At 39.7% G+C, this 21,261-nt stretch overlaps 1 protein-coding gene across 6 annotated transcripts in view; it reads right to left on the bottom strand.

Annotated features, from left to right (window-relative positions):
- Positions 1-2,652: 2,652 nt before the first annotated feature.
- The window catches only part of LOC101441268 (zinc finger protein 577-like), an 81,656-nt gene continuing 63,047 nt past the window's right edge, over positions 2,653-21,261 (bottom strand). For all 6 annotated transcript variants that reach the window (XM_071209614.1, XM_071209616.1, XM_071209617.1 and 3 more), the window contains one exon: positions 2,653-6,175. In XM_071209614.1, the coding sequence (XP_071065715.1) occupies positions 4,821-6,175 (1,355 nt within the window). In that variant the 3' untranslated portion in view covers positions 2,653-4,820. The remainder of the gene's footprint in view (positions 6,176-21,261) is intronic.

The following is a 21,261-nucleotide window of genomic DNA, read 5'->3' as shown; positions in this document are numbered from 1 at the left end:
GATGATTCCAACCCTTTTAAATTTAGAGAGACTTGTTTTATAGCCTAATATATGGGGTATCCTGGAGGAAATTCCAGGTACACATAAGAATGTGCTTTCTGCCGTTGATGGTTGTGATGTTCTGTAGGTGACCAACAGATCTACTTGACTTATAGTGTTGTTCATATCTTCTATTTTCTTGTTAATTTCTTTTTTTTAAAAGATTTATTTTTATTTCTCCCCCCTACCCCCCAGCCCCCTTGTCTGTTCTCTGTGTCTATTTGCTGGGTCTTCTTTGTCCGCTTCTGTTGTCAGCGGCATGGGAATCTGTTTTTTTTTTTTGCTGCGTCATCTTGTTGTGTCAGCTCTCCATGTCTGCGGCACCATTCTTGGGCAGGCTGCACTTTCTTTTGTGCTGGGCGGCTGTCCTTTAGGGGTGCACTCCTTGCGCGTGGGGCTCCCCTACGCAGGGACATCCCTGCATGGCTGGGCACTCCTTGCGCGCATCAGCACTGCACATGGGCCAGGTGCACACGGGTCAAGGAGGCCTGGGGTTTAAACCGCGTACCTCCCATGTGGTAGACAGACGCCCTAACCATTGGGCCAAGTCTGCCGCCTCTTGTTAATTTATTTTACCCATTATTGAAAGTGGGGTATTGACATCTCCAAGTCTTATAGTTGAACTGGCTATTTCCCCCTTCAATTCTGTTACTTATTGCTTCACGTATTTTGGGGCTCTTTGTTATGTTCACATGTTTGTATTGTTATTCTTTATAGGCTGATCTTTTTATCACTATAAAATGTCCATCTTTGTCTCTAGTAACAACCATTGTCTTAAAGTCTATTTTGTCTGATATTACTGTAACCATTCCAGTGCTCTTTCGGTTACTATTTACATGGCATATCTTTTTCCATCCTTTTCCATTCAAAGTGTTTCTGCCTTTGAATATAAAGCAAGACTCTGTGAAGCTCACAAAAGCATTAAATTAACCATTTTAAACTGTACAATTCAGTGGCATTTAGTTCAATCATAGCGTTCTGCAATCTCTATCTCTAATTCCAAAGCATTTTTAAATTTAGATTTATTTCTCTCCTCTTCCCTGCCCCGCCCCCCCCACCCCCCCACCCCCAGTTTTCTGCTCTGTGTCCATTTGCTGTGTCTTCTTCTATGTCCACTTGGATTCTTGTCAGTGGCACCGGGAATCTGTGCCTCTTTGCTCTTTGTTGCATCATCCACTCCTGGGCAGGCTGCACTTCTTTCATGCTGGGCAGCTCTCCTTACAGGGTGCACTCCTTGCACGTGGGGCTCCCCTACATGGGGGATGCCCCTGTGTGGCACGGCACTCCTTGCACACATCAGCACTGTGCGTGGGCCAGCTCATCACATGGGTCAGGAGGCCTCCCATGTGGTAGGCAGACGCTCTATCTGTTGAGCCAAATCTGCTTCCCCCAAAGCATTTTTATCACCACAAAACCCTGTTAAATTAAGCAGTCAGACCCCACTCCCCCACCCTCAGTTCCTCAGCAACCACCAATTTGCATATTGTCTCTATGGATTTACCTATTCAGGATATTTCATATAAATGTAATGCAGTGGTGCATGTACCTGAGAAAAACATGTTCTTAAATCTAATCCATTCCTGTGCGTACAAACTTATTGTTAAGTAGGATCTTTTGATGCGGCTACTTCAGTTAAAGTGTGACCCACATCATTCAGTATGGGCCTTAATTCTATTCCTGGAGTACTTTATAAATGGAATAAATACACAGAGAGAGAAAGCCACAGAAGCAAGAAGTTGAAAGGAACAGAACCCGAAAGAGAAGGCAGACACCACCATGTGCCTTGCCACATGGCAGAGCCAAGATTGCCAGCAGTCAATCTTTGGGAAGAAAGCATCCCCTTGATGATTCCTTCATTTGGACATTTTCTCAGACTCTAACCGTGAATGAATAGATTCCCATTGCTTAAGCGGGACCATTTCATGTTACCTGCTTTAAGCAGCCTAGGAAACTAAAACATGTAATCAGACACTATATAGTCTTTTGTGTATAGCTTCTTTATGTAGAATGTATCACTACATTCTTTTTATGGCTGAATAACATTCGATTGTACAGATATTCTACATGTTTATTTCATCTGCTGATGTGACATTTTGGTTATTAACATTTTCTAGCTATTGTGAATAATGCTGCTATATACATTGGTAGTTGGTGATATTTTCACGAACATTCATGTACAAGTATTTGAGTATTTATTTTCAATTCTGTTAGGTACATCTAAGAGTGGAATTGCTGGGCCATATGGTAATCGTATGTTTAACTTTTGGAGGGACCACCAAACTTTTTCACACTGACTGCACCATTTTACAGTCCCACCAGCAGTGTCCAAGGTTTCCAAATTTGCAATGTTATTCTTAATATTAATTCACTGCCAGTAATTTTAGGAAATGCTAAGAAGAGAGGAACCATGTATAGTGCTTAGTGGCATGTCATCATAATAAAGCCAAAGTTCCTGGGTATTATAGCACTTAAAATATATACACATGAACTTGCCTCATGTAATCTCAAGTCCTTTTTTTCCTTCTCTTGTCTCATGTGTTGCTTGGCTTCAAGTATTTAATAATAAATATAAAGCTTTTTTCTTTTTAATCACCTTTGGATGTTTCAGAGAAATATGGCTAAAAAATGTAGGCTTTTATTTGTGATAGATTATTGCAATTGGCAGAAATATTACAAATGGCAGCAAAAACAAGGAGAAAAAACTTGTGTGGTATAATTCTTCAGACTTCTTACTAACAAGTCAAATCACTAATTACAAGACATATTGATTCATAAGAAATTAGAACATTTCCATATTTCTATTATTTTATACTACTCAATATTCTATGACTATGCTGAGAATGTACTTAATTCTGAGAATTATGTTCCTTCATATAATTCTAAAATAAAACTAAGTCCATGTTACAGCACAGTCTACAACCTAACCCTTATAAACATTTTTGTCTATTCCACTAAGCCTTACTCTGTTCTGATTTTTTCATACAGTCAAAATCATTGGATTTGCACAGTGAAAATGTCCAATATTTGTAGAATATTTGCTAACATCTTTTTTAAAATTTATTCCCCCACCACCACCTGCACTCACTGTCCATTTGCTGCACATTCTTCTGTGTCTGCTTGTCTTCTCTTCTTGTCTTCTCTTTTGGAGGCACCAGGAACCAATCCTGGAACCTCCAATGTGGGAGAGAGGCGCTCAATCACTTAAGCCACCTCAGCTCCGTGGTCTGCTGCATCTCTCACTGTCTCTCCTCTATGTCTCCCTTTGTTGTGTCATTTTGTTTTGTCAGCTCTCCGCAGTGTGGGCCATTAGCTCTCCATGGCATGAGTCATCAGCTCTCCATGGCATGGGCCAGCTTGCCTTCACCAGGATGCTCCGGGAATTGGGGCATCCCATATGGTAGACAGGAGACCAATCGCTTGATCCACATCTGCTTCCCTTCTCTAACATCTTTTTAAAAACATTCATGCTAAAATATTATAAAGTTATTTCTTTCTATATGCTTCCAAGTTTACTTAATTACCCAAATCTAAAAAGCCATCAAATCTAAAATGATTTACTTCTCTTATGTTCATATAAGAAAAATCCCTGGCAATTAAATTATCATATTCTGTTGATTTGCCATGGTAAAATGTGAAGAAATGAATCCACAAAATAAACAAAACAGGTAATTTATCACTGATGGTTTTGTCACATACACTGCATTTAAAAAAATCTCTCGATGACTAAACTGTTTCCATTTTAAAGAGCTTGTGAAGCTTATTGTTATCCAAATCTCTAAAAAAAAAAACATTTCCAGTGAATATGATAGGATTTCTGTAATGTACACATTTTTTGATGTAGAATAGAGATACAATTAAAGCTTTTGTGTTTCACTGAATCTAAAGTATTCCCTTGTGTGTGAATAGGCTCTCTCTGCTGTGTAATTTAGTGACAATTAAGGAGCTCTGATTTCTAGATGAAGGATTTTAGACAATCACTGCATTCGTGGCACTTCTTCCCTTCTGTACAGTAAGTACTGTGGCCAAAGACAGACATTAACCGTGTCTATCAGGTTCTCTTCTGAATGAAGCATCTGATGTATATGTCACTTTCAAAAGGAAGCTTTCCATATTTCTTGTTTCAAAATAATTTATCTACTTCGAGTTTGCTGATGATTAGTAAGTTCTCACATCTAGATGAAGGCTTTATCACATTTACTACACTGTGGGGTTTTCCTCCTGTATGAATTTGCTAACATAAGGAAAGTATGCATTAATTGGGAAGACTTTACCACATTCATGGCATCTACAGAAGTTCTATCCTATATAAAATGCCCAAGGAGTTGTGATTTTCTGGAGAAGGCTCTCTTATCACAGCATTTTTGAGTTTTTTTTTTTTTTTTTAATGTACAACAAGATATGTCCTTTCTTGGCTTTCCTGCATTCACTACATCTGTAGGGTCCCTCTTCTGAATGAATACTCTAATGCATAATAAATATAACTTTAAAGAGAATGATTTCCCACATTCACTGTACCCACTGGAGTTGCTTCCTAAATACACAATCTCTGACTTTCAAATGAAGCCTTTTGGCAATCACTGCATTCCTAATGTTTCTGTTGGTTTGATTACTATGATATAATGAGGGATGCCTTCAGATGGAAGGCTTACCTCTTTCATTGCACCTATAGTGTCTCTTTCCCAAAGGAGTTCCAGAAGGGTCTATTAAAATCACAGCATTCATGGCATTTCTGTTCCAAATGAGTTCTCTTTGTCAGATATGACTAACACAAAAAATCTTTTTCATATTCCTACATTGCCTCCTGTATGCTGAGTTTGCTGATGATTAGTAAGAGCTGACTTCCGAAAGAAGGCTTTCTGACATTCATTGCATTCATAGGGCCTCTCTCCTGTGTGAGTTCTCTGGTGACCAATGAGAGTTGACAAAGTTGTGAATGCTTTCTTACACTCAGAGCACTCATATGGTTTCTCTCCTGTATGAATTCTCTGATGTACACTGAGATAGGATTTAGCTGTGAAGGCCTTATCACATACATTGCATTTGAAGGGTTTCTCACCGGTATGGGTTCTCTGATGTATAATGAGAGTTGACTTACAAGACAAAACCTTCCCACATTCATGGCATCCATACAATTTCACTCTTGGATGACAAGTTTGCAGATGATTAGTGAGACCTGACTTTTGGATGAAAGCTTGTTGACATTCCTTGCATTCATAAGGTCTCTCTCCCGTGTGAGTTCGCTGATGAATAATGAGATGTGCCTTAGTGGAGAAGGCTTTCCTGCAATCACAGCATTCGTATGGTTTCTCTCCTGTATGAAGCCTCTGATGTACAATGAGATGTGCCTTCGATGTGAAAGCTTTATCACATGCGTTACATCTGTATGGTCTCTCTCCTGAATGAGTTCTCTGATGAACAAGAAGTTTTGACTTCCAGGGGAAAACTTTGCCACATTCACTGCATCCATGTGATTTCCTTCCTACCAGATGAATTTTCTTATGATTAGTGAGATCTGACTTCTGGATGAAAGCTTGTTGACATTCACTGCATCCGTAAGGTCTCTCTCCGGTGTGAATTCGCTGATGAATCAAGAGCTGAGCCTTTTTTGAGAAGGCATTCTTACAATCTGAACATTCATATGGTTTCTCTCCTGTGTGAGTTCTCTCATGTACAGTGAGATGTGTCCTGACCATGAAGGCTTTACCACATACTTTGCATTCGAAAGGTCTCTCTCCTGAATGAATTCTCTGATGTAAAATGAGTTTTGACTCCCAAGGGAAAGCTTTCCCACATTTATTGCATCCATATGATTCCCCTTCCCTATGATAAGTTTTCTGATGATAAATGAGTGCTGACTTTGTAATGAAGGCTTTTTGACATTGACTGCATCCATATAGTCTCTCTTCTATGGGAGTTTGGTGAGGAATAAGCAGTGACTTACTGGCAAAGGCTCTTTTATAATCACAGCATTCATGGGGTTTCTTTCCTGCATGAGTTCTCTCAGGCACAGTCACGAGTGGTTTACAAGCCTTAACTGCATCTTCATTGCATCCATATGATTTCTTTCCTAAAGCAGTCGAATGATTAGTGACTGCTGAATTCTGGATGAAGGCCAGTGTGCCCGCCATGGAATGAGCTAGATAATGAGAAAAGGTCCAGAAAAAAAGTTTTTTCAATTACTGTAAAAAACATTAGTGAGGCAACTAGTAAAATTTGAATAAGCTCAATAGATTAGGTAACAGCACTGTATCACTATCAATTTTCTGATTTTGATAACTGTACTCTGGTTATGTAAAAGAATGCCCTTGTTTCTAGGAAATAAACACTTAGGTGGTCAGCGGTAAAATGTTAAAAAAAACTTTCTATAGGGGTGTGTGTGTGTGTGTAGAGACAGAGATTTAAAGACAGACTAGGGAAGCAGACTTGGTCCAGTGGTTAGGGTGTCCATCTACCACATGGGAGGTCTGTGGTTCAAACCCCGGGCCTCCTTGGCCCATGTGCAGTGCTGATGTATGCAAGGAGTGCCGTGCCACACAGGGGTGTCCCCCACATAGGGGACCCCCATGTGCAAGGAGTGTGCCCCATAAGGAGAGCCGCCCAGTGCGAAAGAAAGTGCAGCCTGCCCAGGCATGGTGCCGCACACTCAGAGAGCGGACACAACAAGATGACGCATCAAAAAGAAGCATATTCCCGTGCCACTGACAACAACAGAAGCGGACAAAGAAGAAGACGCAGCAAGTAGACACAGAGAACAGACAACTGGGGCAGGGGGGAGGGGGGAGGGGGGAGAAATAAATAAATAAATCTTTAAAAAAAAAAAAAGATAGACTATGATAAAGCAAATGTGGGAAAATATTACCATATAGGAAATCTGCAGAATATACCAAAAATTTGTATATCATTTTTGGAAATTTTCACTAAGTCTAAACTATTTAGAAATAATTATTTTCAAAAAGAGAAAAAGATAAAACAAAGGAAGGTATATATGAAAAGATATGGACAAGTATGTTCTTAGGCCATTAGGTATTGTCTTCCTAAGTGTAGAAAGGATAAATTGTGTTATAGCATGAGACGGCATCTGCCCAGCACTGCAGCACAGTGTGCTGCCTGCAAAAATTTACCATGCTGGAAACTTACGAGTTGTACAGGTTTCCACACGTATGTCAAAGAAAAAATCCATATAGATTAAACAAAAAAAATTTAAGCAGGAATGGGAAATGCTCCTGGAAGAGGCTCCTGGAAGGAATTTTGGTATTATGTTACTAGTAATAAAATACCATTCAGAGTGATAGTGGGAGGGGATTTGTCTGATTTACACTTTAAAAGTGTTATTCTATGTGTGTGTGTGTGTGTACTGGTTATACCGAGGTCTTAAATATTGAGACATAAGTCCTATTTTTAGGCTTGTAGACTGTGGTTATGAGGATTGGTAAATATCTGCCATGTCATATAGAATTCTTATATGATAATTTAGATCACTTTCTTCATCCTCCAACTTAGAAGATTATTCTTTTTATATGGTGGCTTAATTATCTTCCAGTGTTCTTACTATACAGTTAACTATTAAAATCTGATATAGAGTGAGAATGAGAGAGAGAGAGAGATAGAGAGCCACAGGAAGCAAGAAGCTGAAGAGAAGGAAGAGCCTAGGAGACGCCACCACGTGCTTTGCCAGGTGACAAGCTAAGGACCAAAAGCTCGCCAGCAGCTGGCCCTAGAATACCACAGTTTTTTGGGGGGGAAAAAGTGTTGCCCTGATGATGTCTTGATTTGGGCTTTTTTCCAGCCTTAAATAGTGAGTGAATAAATTCCTGCTGTTTGAACTGGACCAATTTCCTGGTATTTGTTTGCACAGCCTAGGAAACTAAAACACTCCTGCTTAGAAATTTCAAAAGAACATTTTATAAAGAAATAAAAACAGTATAATTAAAAAAATCAATCTTGCTATTATGTAGAGAATAGAGAAAAGCAAGAATAAAGAAGGGAGATTATACTGGAAGCAACAGTAATAATACTGGTAAGAGATAATGGATGCTGAGGCTTGAGTAAAATACTAGTTACAGAAAGGATTGGAGGACCTCAAGGTATACTCAGCAGAGAGTTGAGAATAGACTTGCTAATGAACCGGATTTGTGAGGAAAGTGAAAAGGAGGAACCATGAGTGACTTGAGTTTGAGATAGCTCTCAGATCTCAAAATGCAGAAAAGAAATATCCAGGCAAATCTATGAGGATCAGGAAAGGTCTGGCCTGTAGACAAAAGTTTGGGAGTAATCAGCAAATAAATAAATAGTATTTATTAAAACCACATAACTGAGTAAGATCATACTGGGAGCACATGAAAGACAGAAACAGGCAAGGATGAAGCTATGCTCTACAACTTTGAAGATTTTAGAGAAAAGAGATGCCCAAGGGATAGAAAAAGTCCACACATCAGCCCCAAATGACGGCTATCAAGGAAGATGCCAACTTAATTAAATCTTAGGAACAAATATCTGGGGAAGCAGATTAGAATGAAGGATCCTCAGATTCGCACTTAAAAGTTAAATGCAATGAGTCACTCTTCTCAAATCTTTCTTTTCTAATTCTGCATGTGTGTAGTGATGAATTAATCTTACCCAAAGAGAGGTCTGGCTTTTTGCCCTCAGCACTGGGAAGTGATCTCTAGGCCCCCTGGAATGTCCTACTAATAGGAATGTGGAGTGGCTCTGTTTTCCTGGGGACTTTGACCACCAGAGAGCTGAATGATATGACTTGTGATGGAGGTTTTGGGACACGCTCTATCAGTTCCAATCTCTGGAGGGACTGGAAAATGAAGATATTAGCCATACTTCCAGGAAGGGCTGGCGAGTAAAGGTCAGTCATGCAGGCATTATATGATCAAGCCCCAATTAAAACTTTAGGTACCAAAGTCTCAGGTGAGGTTTTCTGGTTGGCAGTACTCTGTGCATATTGTCACACATCCTGACTCGTATAGAGTTAATGCTGTCCCGTGCCTCCATAAGGAGAGGATGACTAGAAACTCACATAGGGCCCTCCAGGATTCTGTCCTATGTGTCTCTTCCCTTGAATATTTTAAATTTGTATCCTTTTGTTTTAATTAACATATATTCATAAATAGAGTGCTTTCCTAATTACTGTGAATTTTTCCAGTGAATTAATGAACCTGAGGGTCATTGTGGGGACCTCTGAATTATTAGCCAGGTGATCTAAAGTGAGGCTGGTTCTGGGACTCCCAAACTTGAGGATGGTATCTGAAATGAAGGCAGTCTTCTGCGGACTGTTTCCTCAGACTGCAGGTTGGCTTAACTCATTGCAGCATGCAAAAGATCATGATCTTTCCCAACAAAATGTGGTCAACACTCCCACCTTCTAACTTGCTTTGATATATTTTTATGTGGTGAACAGAAATACAACTGGAATATAAAATCCAGTCAGTGGGCCAGCTACCCCTACTGCAGGATAAAATGCATTGCTTTGTTGGTTGCAAAAATCTTGCTGGTTTTTTAAAAATTTTAAAACACTTTTTATTATAAAAATAAACAGACCAAATAAAAACTAAAATATTGCAAAAAGACAAAGTCATCCATTTTCTGTCCTATTCCACTATAACCACAGTCAACAATTTTACTTTGTCGTTTTTTCACATGCTGGTTTGTTATTTGCAGCCATAATCATACCCATTCATATACTTCTTTATATCTTGCTTTTTTATTTAATATAACATTTTCTCATGTTTTAATAATATTCATTACTAACTTTGGGTATGCAAAATTAGTAATTTGTTTAATGACTATCCCCCTAGACCAAGGGTTTGTAAATTATGGCCCATGAATTAAATTTGGCCCAGGGTCTATTTCTGTACAGTCCACAAGCTGAAAATAGTTTTTACATTTTTTAAAGGGTTACAAAGAAAAAAAGAAGAATATGTAACAGAGACCGTATATGGCTCACATAGCCTAGAATACTTACTATTTGATCTATAAAGATAAGATTGGCCAACCTTTGCCCTGGAGGAGGGATGGCAAACTATTAACTCCCACATTTGTAAATAAAGTTTACTGGAGCACAGCCATGCCCATTTGTTTACACATTGCCTATGGCTGCTTTTGTGCTACCAACAGCATAGTTGAATAGCTTGCAAAGCCTAAAATGTTTACTATTGGGGCCTTTACAGAAAATTTTGCTGACTCCTACCCTAAACTTTTAAATAGTTAATAATTGGGCTATTACAAATAACACTACTTGAAACATCTTTGTGCATATAATTTTTCATAACTTGGACAACTTAATAGGGAGAGATTAACAAAAGTGGAATAACTGAGTTTAGCTAATAAAGATATTTTTAAGGCTGATACTGTCCCATACCATCTCTCTTGTAATATTTTAGGTATGATATAATAACAGTCCTTGGTGGCAATGAGAATGGAAAGGAAAGTCCACTACTCTTGTGAGTAGCACTTCTCTGGTCCCTGTTAACCTAGACATGTAAGTTTACCTTTAGTTACCTAAAGTGAGAGATGAAAAAGGAGACAGAAGAAAACTCTCAAGATGTCAAGGTGTGATGAAATACCATTCCAAGCTAGTTACACAGGCCAAAAGGCATATGGAGAGTTGAATAGCAGAAAGAGGTGACAGTCTCAACAATGAGCCAACTGTGGCAGCAGTGATTAATGAGTGAGGCTAAGCCAGGTGAGCAGCCCATGTAACTAGCGCAGCCGCTCAGTGCATTGTCAGATGAGAAAACTCTCTGGAAAGCACATGCTTTGGGGAACACCCTAAAGATGGCGCTGAAGCCTGTGGTGAAAGCATGTGGGTCTGCCCCTGTACTTGCCTCAACCCCCAGCAACAAGAGCAAATGAGCCTACCAGCCTCGCTGAATTAGCATAGCCAATCAGCTATAGACACGCCTGCTAACAGCATATAAAAGCTATAGCACTTCCTGAATAAACCAGACCTGCGTCAAGAACTAGTGTCTCCGGAGTGGTTACTGAGTGTTCTTTTGCTCTGTCGTCCTTATCTCTGCCTGTCCCAGGTCCCCGACTCAAGTGGGCAACAGTGTAGCAGCTATGTGTGTGGGGTGATAGGGGAAAGATCCATTCCAACCCTCTGAACATATCTTTGGCATAAACCTGCATACAAATGTAATCACACTTTATCCATATAAGAAAGTTCTAGAGTAACTACCCTATATTTCTTTTTTTTTTTTATTAAAGATTTATTTATTTATTTAAGTCCCCCCCTCCCCTGGTTGTCTGTTCTCTGTGTCTATTTGCTGCGTCTTGTTTCTTTGTCCGCTTCTGTTGTCATCAGCGGCACAGGAAGTGTGGGCGGCGCCATTCCTGGGCAGGCTGCACTTTCTTTCACGCTGGGCGGCTCTCCTTACAGGGCGCACTCCTTGCGCGTGGGGCTCCCCTGCGTGGGGACACCCCTGCGTGGCAGGGCACTCCTTGCGCGCATCAGCACTGCGCATGGGCCAGCTCCACACGGGTCAAGGAGGCCTGGGTTTGAACTGCAGACCTCCCATGTGGTAGACGGACGCCCTAACCACTGGGCCAAGTCCATTTCCCCCTACATTTCTTAACAAAAAGCATTTTTCTATCTGAGAAAGTCTTATTCTTCAGAAGAAAACCTATGGAATGGTCCAGCGAAGTCAACCCCAACTATCTCTGAGATGAAAGATGAAGCAGGCTGATTGGTCTCAAATCCAATCTTATAGCTTAGCTGTCTTCTTCTAAGTGAAATATTCTCAAAACTGACCTGAGGGTCTGGCAGCATAAATCCATTAGTAAGTTTATAATAAACTATTGTGGAATCAGACTCCACTATGGCCAAAGTAAAAGACATTGGCAAATCTGGGTTACCTTGCAATTTTTGGGATGACTTCAAGATTTCCCTTATCCTGTTATGGCTGAGGGACGCACTGATAGGAGCAGGCACTACAGTCAGAAACTCTTATCTTTCCAGCTCAGTACCGCCAAGGCATATGAGCTGCAGTTCTGGTAATCCCACACAGGGGATTATTTTATTCTCCATGAGGTCCAGACAAACCAAGAATGCTATATAAACTTGGGTTGAATCTCCAATATCTAATTCCATCATCTCTAAATACTTAGGCATCCTTGAAGGCGCATGAGTGGGTGCTGCTGCCACCTGGTACACCACCCCAGCTCATGCTGCTAAGCCTGAGGATGACTCGGAATCACTGTGTTCCTTCATGATGGGCCGTGGGGAGACCCATTTTGCTTTTGTTTTTGTTTTGATCAGGGTGAAAGGGGTGAAATGATGAGATGTTGAGAAAACAGGAGGTGAGTATGACAGAGGAGAAATAGAAAAAAAGGAGGAAGTCTGGAGAATGCTGCAAAGAAAACAAATCCTATTGAACAGTGGATCTATCAAAAGGAGAAACAGAAAGGAGACACAGCTTCCTTCAAAAGAGGCTATTTGTAATCACCTTCGAAGTTTTAGCATCATTAAACACATTTGAAAGAAGTCAACACTTCATGGTCAACTACTTTACATTCATGGCTTCCTATCATGCTGGTCTGTCACTCACTCATCTGAAGAACCTTGACACTGCATTTCATCATCTACTCTTCATGGCTCTTCTCCATGCACCAAATTCATTATCATATCTGGCTTGGTAGCTTGATAGCCTATTCGTGGAAAATGACAAAGTCTTGGACACTTGTAATTGGATATGGGTGGGGGTCTATGAACAGTACACACTGTTTCAGGAACTGACACACTTTCACCTTGGCACATTAAAAATTCTTTCTGGAAACAAAAGAGGGACTAAGAATCTATCAACTACACATTCAAGTCCAGTATCCTGGAGCTCTCTGGAAACTATGGCAACTGAAAAAGGAAAGGCTATTGGCTGGGCACACGCTGAATGATACAGGGCAACTGTCTTTACCCACTTTTCCATGGCTGTTATAATTCTCCATCATCACATCCTGGTATAGGTTCTTCTGAGCAAAACCTAGTAGCTGCCACTCTTCAAAAGTAAAGCCCACTGTTACATCCTTAAATGACATTAATTTCTGTAATAATACATTCTTCTTCAATATGAGGTGATAATCATTGGATGTCATAAAAAAGACCTACAGGTATATGTTCTGGTTATTTTTATCTTAAGTTATGAAGGTTTGTGTATGTTTTATGTCATAGTTTGTATGATTCATTATGGAAATGCCATTAAAAGTATCCTGCCAGGAGAGCAGATGTAGCTCTAGTGGTTGAATGCCTGCTTTCCATGTACAAGGTCCTGGGTTTGATTCCCAGTACCCCCTAAAAACAAACAAACAAAAAAAACCAACTCTCACAGGGGAGCATATAGCTTAGTGGTTGAGGTCCCAGGTTTAATCTCCCCTACCTCCTAAAAAAATAAAAGTATCTTGCCATTGCACATTTATCAACTAATTCAATAAATTAAAAGTTTTTGAAATGTGTGATCATTAAGCTCTATAGCTAACATCTCTCTAAAATAGAAATCTCTGAAAAAATATTTTCAACATCTATTTAGGAGAAATAAACTAGTTGCTAGGGGGAGAGCTGGGGGCAACAGTTGAATATGGGAGAATGTCAGATATATGTCTGAAGCTATAATGTTGAGAAAACTCTTTAGAAAATAGAGTAAGGAAGGATTACATGTTTAAGGTGCTTAAGTGGGGGGGGGTATCTGGTACGGGGCAAGCTTCTAGGGAGTGTGTGAGTGCACATTTTGTCAGTGTGTTATATCATTGGATGGAGACCCATACAGTGAGTATGAAGGTGTACCCACACCTTGGGGAGACCTGATGTTGCCAAATAGAAGGAATTGTGTCTATCGAGAGAAATCAGTGGCTCCCAATTAGTTAGGCCAGTCTAGTACATTAAGCCTTCAGCATCGTTACAGTGTCTGTAAATCTGGTCCCTCAAGTAGTGAAGATTATCACTGTGGGCCCTGAGAGGTACAGAATAGATGGAAGTAGGGCAAATGGGGGGCAATGGAAGTACTCCAATAGATCATGCAATGATGGATATAGGACATGTTAACTTACAGCAAAAGCGTATAAAAGTCTATAAGCTAAAATGTAGACCATGATGTAAAACATAAGGAAGCTAAAATTTTAAAAATCTGTACAGTCTAAAATATAAACCATAATGTAAACCAAAATGGAACCATGTTTGATAGCTATGTTTCAAAATCTGTATATCAGCTGCAGCAAATATAACAGGAACATGTAAAAAGATCATTGCTGGGGAAAGAGGAAAAAGGTTTGATGTTGGGTATATGGGAGTCCCCTATATTGTGTATGTGAATTACTGTGATCTAAAACTTTTTTGAAGACAAAATTTAGAAATTAGGAAAAAAAAGGATGTAGACACTGAGGAAGAAATGAAAGAAAAGTGCCTTGCCATTATACATACAGAGCAATGCCTATTACAGTGATGAAAGGCAAAATGTTTGAAACAAAGCTTTATAATATTTTTCATTTTATTAATACACCAATTTACTTTTACTTTATTTTAGTATTTCTAAATTATTATGTATTCTATTTCTAAACTTTAAACCCATCACTATATTTCAATTTCCTATTAATTGAATTTGGCAATATATTAGGCTTCATTGTTGAAGAAGGTTTGGACCAGAGAGGTAAAACTATGGCAGGGGAGGAACACTAGTGTGGAGTGTTATTGATGGGGGGGCACATGAGTGGGGGGAGTTCTCCAGGGTATGTTTAGAGGGGACATAAAAATGTTCTGATATATGTTGGGTATTTTTACAGTAGTTACAGTTATAAACATTAACTGAGGGAGTGCTGAGTTCCTACCCAGTGGAGCTCTGTCACATCTGTCACATTCCCCAATGGAACAACAATAATCCCCCAAGTGCAATGACAAAGACCAACAAGGAAGGATGGTCCAATAATGAGCCCTTGATACTGATGACTATGCTTATAAGTCTGTGTGCCTGAAATATAAACTAGGCTTAGAGCTGCAGGGTGCCTAAGAGTTACCTCCTGAGAGTCTCCATGTTGCTTACATGTGACCACTCTCTACGCCAAACTCAGTATGTAAATGCATTACCTTCCCCCCAACATGGGACATGACTTCTGGGAATGAGCCTACCTAGCGCCGAGGGATTACTACCAATCACTAACCGGAGAAGCAACTAGAAAGAGACCTCGAATAGAAGGGTCAACTCAGACCAGCAGAATATCGCAGCCTATATGTTGGATCAAGTGTTAAAAACTGCTCTTTGCCCTTGAATAAAATGGGGAAATGGAAAAGACAAATGAGTTGATATGGTTAAGAGTCTTCCAAAAATAGTCAGGAGTTTATCAGAGGGGTCACACTTATGTACACCTCAGCAGGACCCCAGAGAGACAAAGCAGATACAACCCTAGGTGCTGGTTCTTCTGAAGGCTATGGAGATCCACAGGGTATATGGCCATGGCAGATGGATTTGGAGTTCTGTGCCATGTCAGAGGGTCCTACTTTGGAATTTGTGCTCCTGACTGTGAAGGAGCTGGACTCAGATGTGACTTTTCTACACATGCCTCTTCCGTCACTTTTACTGAACCTGTGGTTGGCACTAGGGATGGTGCATACTCAGGCGACTTGAATCTCTGGACTTCCCATGTGCCAGCTGGGCCCTGAGCCTCAGCAGAGTTGAGACTTCTACTCTGGTTCACTGGACTTACCTAGGTCAGCTAACAGGGGTGTGAAGTGGTCAACCACCACACCAGGGAATCAAGAGTGCCAACAACTGCAAGCAGAGGAATTGCTCCATTATCCATGTGGAATCTAAGCCTCCTCTTGATCCAGAGGTGGAGTGGACATCATCATCTCAGGGTCCACAGAATGGAAGAATAAAATATGGATTAGAGTGGACTTACTGATATTCTACTATAAAACTACTGTGACTTAGTAATAAAAGAAATTGCAGCATTAAGGTGGAGAAAGTGGCCATAGTAGTTGCTGAGGGCAGGGAGAGGGAAGAAGAGATGTGATGTGGGGGCATTTTTGGGACTTTGAGTTGTCCTAAATGATATTGCAGGGTCAGATGCTGGACTTTATATATCCTGCCATAACCCACTGAATGTACTGGAGGAGAGTGTGAACTACAGGGTAAACTATTATTGGTGTTGTGCAGCAGTGCTCCAAAATGTGTTCACCAAGTGTGATGAGTGTGTCACAATGATGGACGAGGTTGTTGGTGTGGGAGGAATGGGGTGGGGGTTTGGGGGGTATACAGGAACATCTTATATTTTTTCATGTAAGATTTTTTTGTGTGATGTATGTATCTTCAAAAAAATACAATTTACAAAAATGATGGGGTGGGAGTGGGGAGTGGGGTATATGGGAACCTCTTATGTTTTTTATGTTTTTTAATGTTTTTCAATGTAACATTCTTTGTGACCTATTAACTTTAATTTAAAAAGTGTAAAAAAAACCTAGTTGCTAACATATAAACTCAGCATACACTAGTCCTCAAGGAGTTTTTTAACTTGAGCATGTTTTAAATGAAAGGAAAAACAATAAAGTCAGACATGAAATAATTATACAAGCAGGAATTATCAGCACAGTATATTAAATATGACCTTTTAATGTATTGAGAAATAAAATACATAAAATATAGATAAGAAACAAGAGAGCCTACCCTAAATCACATAGTTTGCCTTTCTGGCATGACTAGCTCCCTCCCTCAGAGTACTGGCTATATCCCTAAAATACACTGTAGCCAGCCCCTGCCTTAAACAGACTCCTATCAGGTATGTCATAGATACACCTTCCATAAGCCAAGCGCAAAGGCCAGACCTCTCTATGTGCAAAGTCAATTTCTTCACTACAAGATGCAGAGCAACTAGGATGTTCATATATATTGATGAGGTGGCATAGCAGTTTGATATGGTTTATTAATTTCAAAAATAGATACTGGATTGTGTTTGTAGACTGGTCTATACCTGGGCATGATTAAATTATTATTATTTTTTTTTATGCTTTCCTTTTTTTTTTAAATTGATTTTGTAAAAATATTACATTAAAAAAAATATGAGGTCCCATTCGACCCCACCACCCCCACCGCACCCCTCCCCCCCCAGCAACACTCACTCCCATCATCATGACACATCCATTGCATTTGGTAAGTACATCTCTGGGTATCTCTGCACCTCATGGTCATTGGTCCACATCATGGCCCACACTCTCCCCCATTCCATCCAGTGAGCCCTGGGAGGATTAACAATGTCCGGTGATTGCCCCTGAAGCACCATCCAGGGCAACTCCAAGGCATGATTAAATTATGATTAGGGCTTTGATTGGGCCATGTCAGTAGGGTGTTGAGTACCTGCCCCGTTGGTGGGTAGGGACTCAGAGAAAACTACACAGCAGAGCAGAGGAGTTAGTTGGAGTTTTGATGTTGGAGTTTTGAGCTGGAGCCCAGGAAGAAAGCACAGAGAAAAGCAGAGAAGCTGAGTCTGGAGAGAATCAAGCCCTGGGGAGAGAGACAGAGTCATTTGCTTGATAGCCTACAGCTGGCCTTGTGGAGAGAGGCAAAGCCTAGAGAGCCTCATAGTTTATAGCTGGCCTTGTGGAGAAAACAGAGGAGTTGAGCCCAGGGAGAAATGAACCCTGGGAAGAGAGGAACCAGGAAGCCTGAACTCTGGCAGACATTGGTAGCCATCTTGCTCCAACATGTGGCAATAGGCTTTGGTGAAGGAAATAACTTATGCTTATGGCCTGGTAACTGTAAGCTGTTGCCCTAAATAAATACACCTTATGAAAACCAACCAATTTCTGGTATTTTGCATCAGCACTCCTTTGGCTGACTAATACACGTGGGAATGTAAATGGTATTATAAACTTAAAGAATTGCTTGTTTCTCATAAACTTAACCAAATATCTCACCTGTAACTTAGCAATTCCATTCCTATGTATATAACCAAATGAAATTATGTCCATAAAATGACTTAGATCAGAATGTTCATAGCCAATAACCAGAAACATTCTAAATGTTTAACCATAAAAGCATAAATAATTTATAAATATTCATATAATGGAATAGTATCCAGCAATTTAAAAAAATGAACTATGAATCACACAACATGGATAACTTTCTAAAAAATACTAGGTAAAGCAAAATAAAAAAGCAAGATACTAAAGAGGACAGATTGGATGATTCCATTTATAGGAAGTCCAAAAATACAAGAACAGGCAAAACTAATCTACAGGGTAGTTGCCAAACTGGAAAACACAAAGGTAAACATATTAAGTTATTGATATTATAACACAATATTTATAAGACTAAATTATCTATGTTTTCAGACTTAGGGGCTACCCAGTAAAATAAGAAGAATCAGAAAATGCTAATTAGTGGTGGGGGTAACTGACTGCAAAGGGCCAAGAGAGAACTTTCTACTTTCTAGAGTAAGGAAAATATTTTTATTTTCCTTGGTGGTTCCCTAGATCAATTGTCAAAACCCATTAAAGTAGCAACTCAATACAATATAAAGCCTTTTATTGCATTATTACTTATACTGTAATAAAAATTACTGGTAACAATATGTTATGGGAAACAGTTATAAAAATTTTATACTTTTGTCTTTTTATCCTACTTGGTATGTTCGGTCAAATGTTTTTAAGTCACTTGAATAATTCATCTATATGGTTAAGATACCTAGATTGATTTTTTTTGCCAAAATTTTATCTGCAGGGATTTTTTAAATTTTAATTTTGTCTCATTACATAAAACTTTATGGAACCATGCCTTTGGCAGTTTGGTATTATTTATGAATTCCAAAAAGATGAAGATTATGTTTGTAAACTGCTCTTTTCTTCTGGGCATGATACCCTTTGATTGATTTAAAAGCAAAGGCTTTAAAGTTTACTTGAATCAATCAAGATTAGGACTTGCAGGGTTGAGTCCCCTTGGTGGGCTTTATAAACAGGCACTCATACAGGAGAAGAAACACACATAGGAAGACAGTTCCATAGACAAGGCAGAGGAGAGAACTTTGATTCTGCAGCCCTGGGGAGAAAGATGAGTCATTTGCCTGACAGTTTGCAGCTGAAGATACCAGAGCCCTAAGCAGCTGAGCAGACCTGGAAAGAAATGAGCCCTCCAGCCTATAACTGAGATTGGAAGAAACTGGGCCCATGAAGCCTGAAGAGAGGAAGGCTGAACTCTCACCAATATCTCTACCATCTTGCTTCAACACATGGCAACAGACTCTGGTGAGGAACGAACCTTGAGTTGAACTCTTTAGGGCCTTGTAACTGTAAGCTTTTACCCCAAATAAATACACTTTATAAAGGCCAACAGATTTCTGGTACTTTGCATCAGCACTCCTTTTGGCTAAGGCAATGCTAAAGCTGGAAAGAAAAAAAAAAAAAGTAAATCAGGGGAATCTAGCTTTCATTCCTACCTTCTTTACCCTGAAGCATAACTTCGCCCATAGATAATTATTTTCATTGACTTATATTGTTTATTTTTGTATTCTATGTGTAAAGTTTCAAGCAAATATTGCTCTTTTTGAAGGCTGCTGAGGACACTTAACACTGCACCCCTCCAAAGAAAGAGTCATAAATTTCCTAAGACTTAAGTGCCAGGAAATAATTACTTCCTCTGAGGAGATGGTCTGAATTCTCCTTGTGAACATACATCATGTAACCTCTATAGTTTTTCATGTTATCATTTGTGTTAGGCAGAATTTTAACAATGCCCTGTTGTTATTCAAGCTCTGGAGATGTACTTAAAGTTACCCATCAGCTGACCTCAAAATAGGGACACCTTATTCTGAATTGTTTGGGTGTCCCAATGTAATCACATAAGCCTTCAAAAGCAGCAAAAGATGGCAAAAGAGACATCAAACAGAAAAGGAAGTTGGAGAGTATGAAGCACACAAGAACTCAACCCACTACTGCTGGAGAAGGGTGACATGGAAATCATCCGACGGAATATAAACAGCCTGTCAGCAAGATCAACCCCCAGCTGACAGCCAGCAAGGACGTGGGGCTTAGTACTAGAGATGCAAGGAAATGGATTCTGCTAACAACCTGAATGGAATTTGGCAGCGAATTTTTCCCAGAGCCTATAATTAAGAGCCCAATTAGCTTACTTCTTGATTTTGGCCTTAAAAAAAATGAGAGCACAAAAACTAGCAAAGTCAACCCAGATTTCTGACCTAAAGAACTGTGATATATAGAATTTGTTTCCTTTCAGGCTGCTAAAAATTTGTTATGGCAGCAATAGAAAACTAATATATTACTGATATCAGAAATATTAGAAACAATTGGTAACTGAACTTATATGCACCATACATTCTTCCCCCCCCTTATCATACTATTACAGTTTTTAATGTAAGAAATCTGAATTCTGTTATTTATATACACACTTGGATCAATTTCTTATATCAATGTTGTAGCAAACTCACTTTTAGCTACAAGGTTCCAAGTATTTGGGCCTTTGCTTTTTATTTATTTATTGAATTATATCACACATACATAACATAAACAATAAGTATATAGTATAAGTTGTGAACTTATAAAACAAACATATATAACATCATACAGGATTCTCATAACTCACTCTACCACCAATACCGTGTATTGTTGTTAAATATATTTAATTAATGATTAAAGAGCTTTGTCAAAATATGACTATTCGGGAAGCGGACTTGGCCCAATGGATAGAGGGTCCGCCTACCAAAGGGAGGTCCACGGTTCAAACCCCTGGCCTCCTTGACCCGTGTGGAGCTGGCCCATGTGCAGTGCTGATGCGCACAAGGAATGCCCTGCCATGCAGGGGTATCCCCCGTGTCGGGGAGCCCCACGCGCAAGGAGTGCGCCCCATAAGGAGAGCCACCCAGTGAGAAAGAAAGTGCAGCCTGCCCAAGAATGGCGCTGCACATATGGTGAGTTGACACAGCAAGATGATGCAATAAAAAGAAACATAGATTCCTGGTACAGCTGATAAGGATAGAAGCAGTCACAGAAGAACACACAGCGAATGGACACAGAGAGCAAACAACTGGGGGGGGGGGCGCAGGAAGGGGAGAGAAATAAAAAAAAAAAAACAAAGTATTTTTTCCCCAATGCCCCTATTATTATCTTTGTATCATTCATATATGAACACACATAATAAGTATACAGTACAAGTTGTGAACTTACACAGCAAACATGCATAACATCATACAGGGGTCTCTTACATCAACCCTCTACCAAAACCTTGCATT

The sequence above is a fragment of the Dasypus novemcinctus genome, chromosome 18 (genome assembly GCF_030445035.2).
Source record: "Dasypus novemcinctus isolate mDasNov1 chromosome 18, mDasNov1.1.hap2, whole genome shotgun sequence".
Lineage (NCBI taxonomy): Eukaryota > Metazoa > Chordata > Mammalia > Cingulata > Dasypodidae > Dasypus > Dasypus novemcinctus.
The sequence above is the reverse complement of the archived record's forward strand: the minus strand, read 5'-3'. Positions and strand labels throughout refer to the sequence as shown.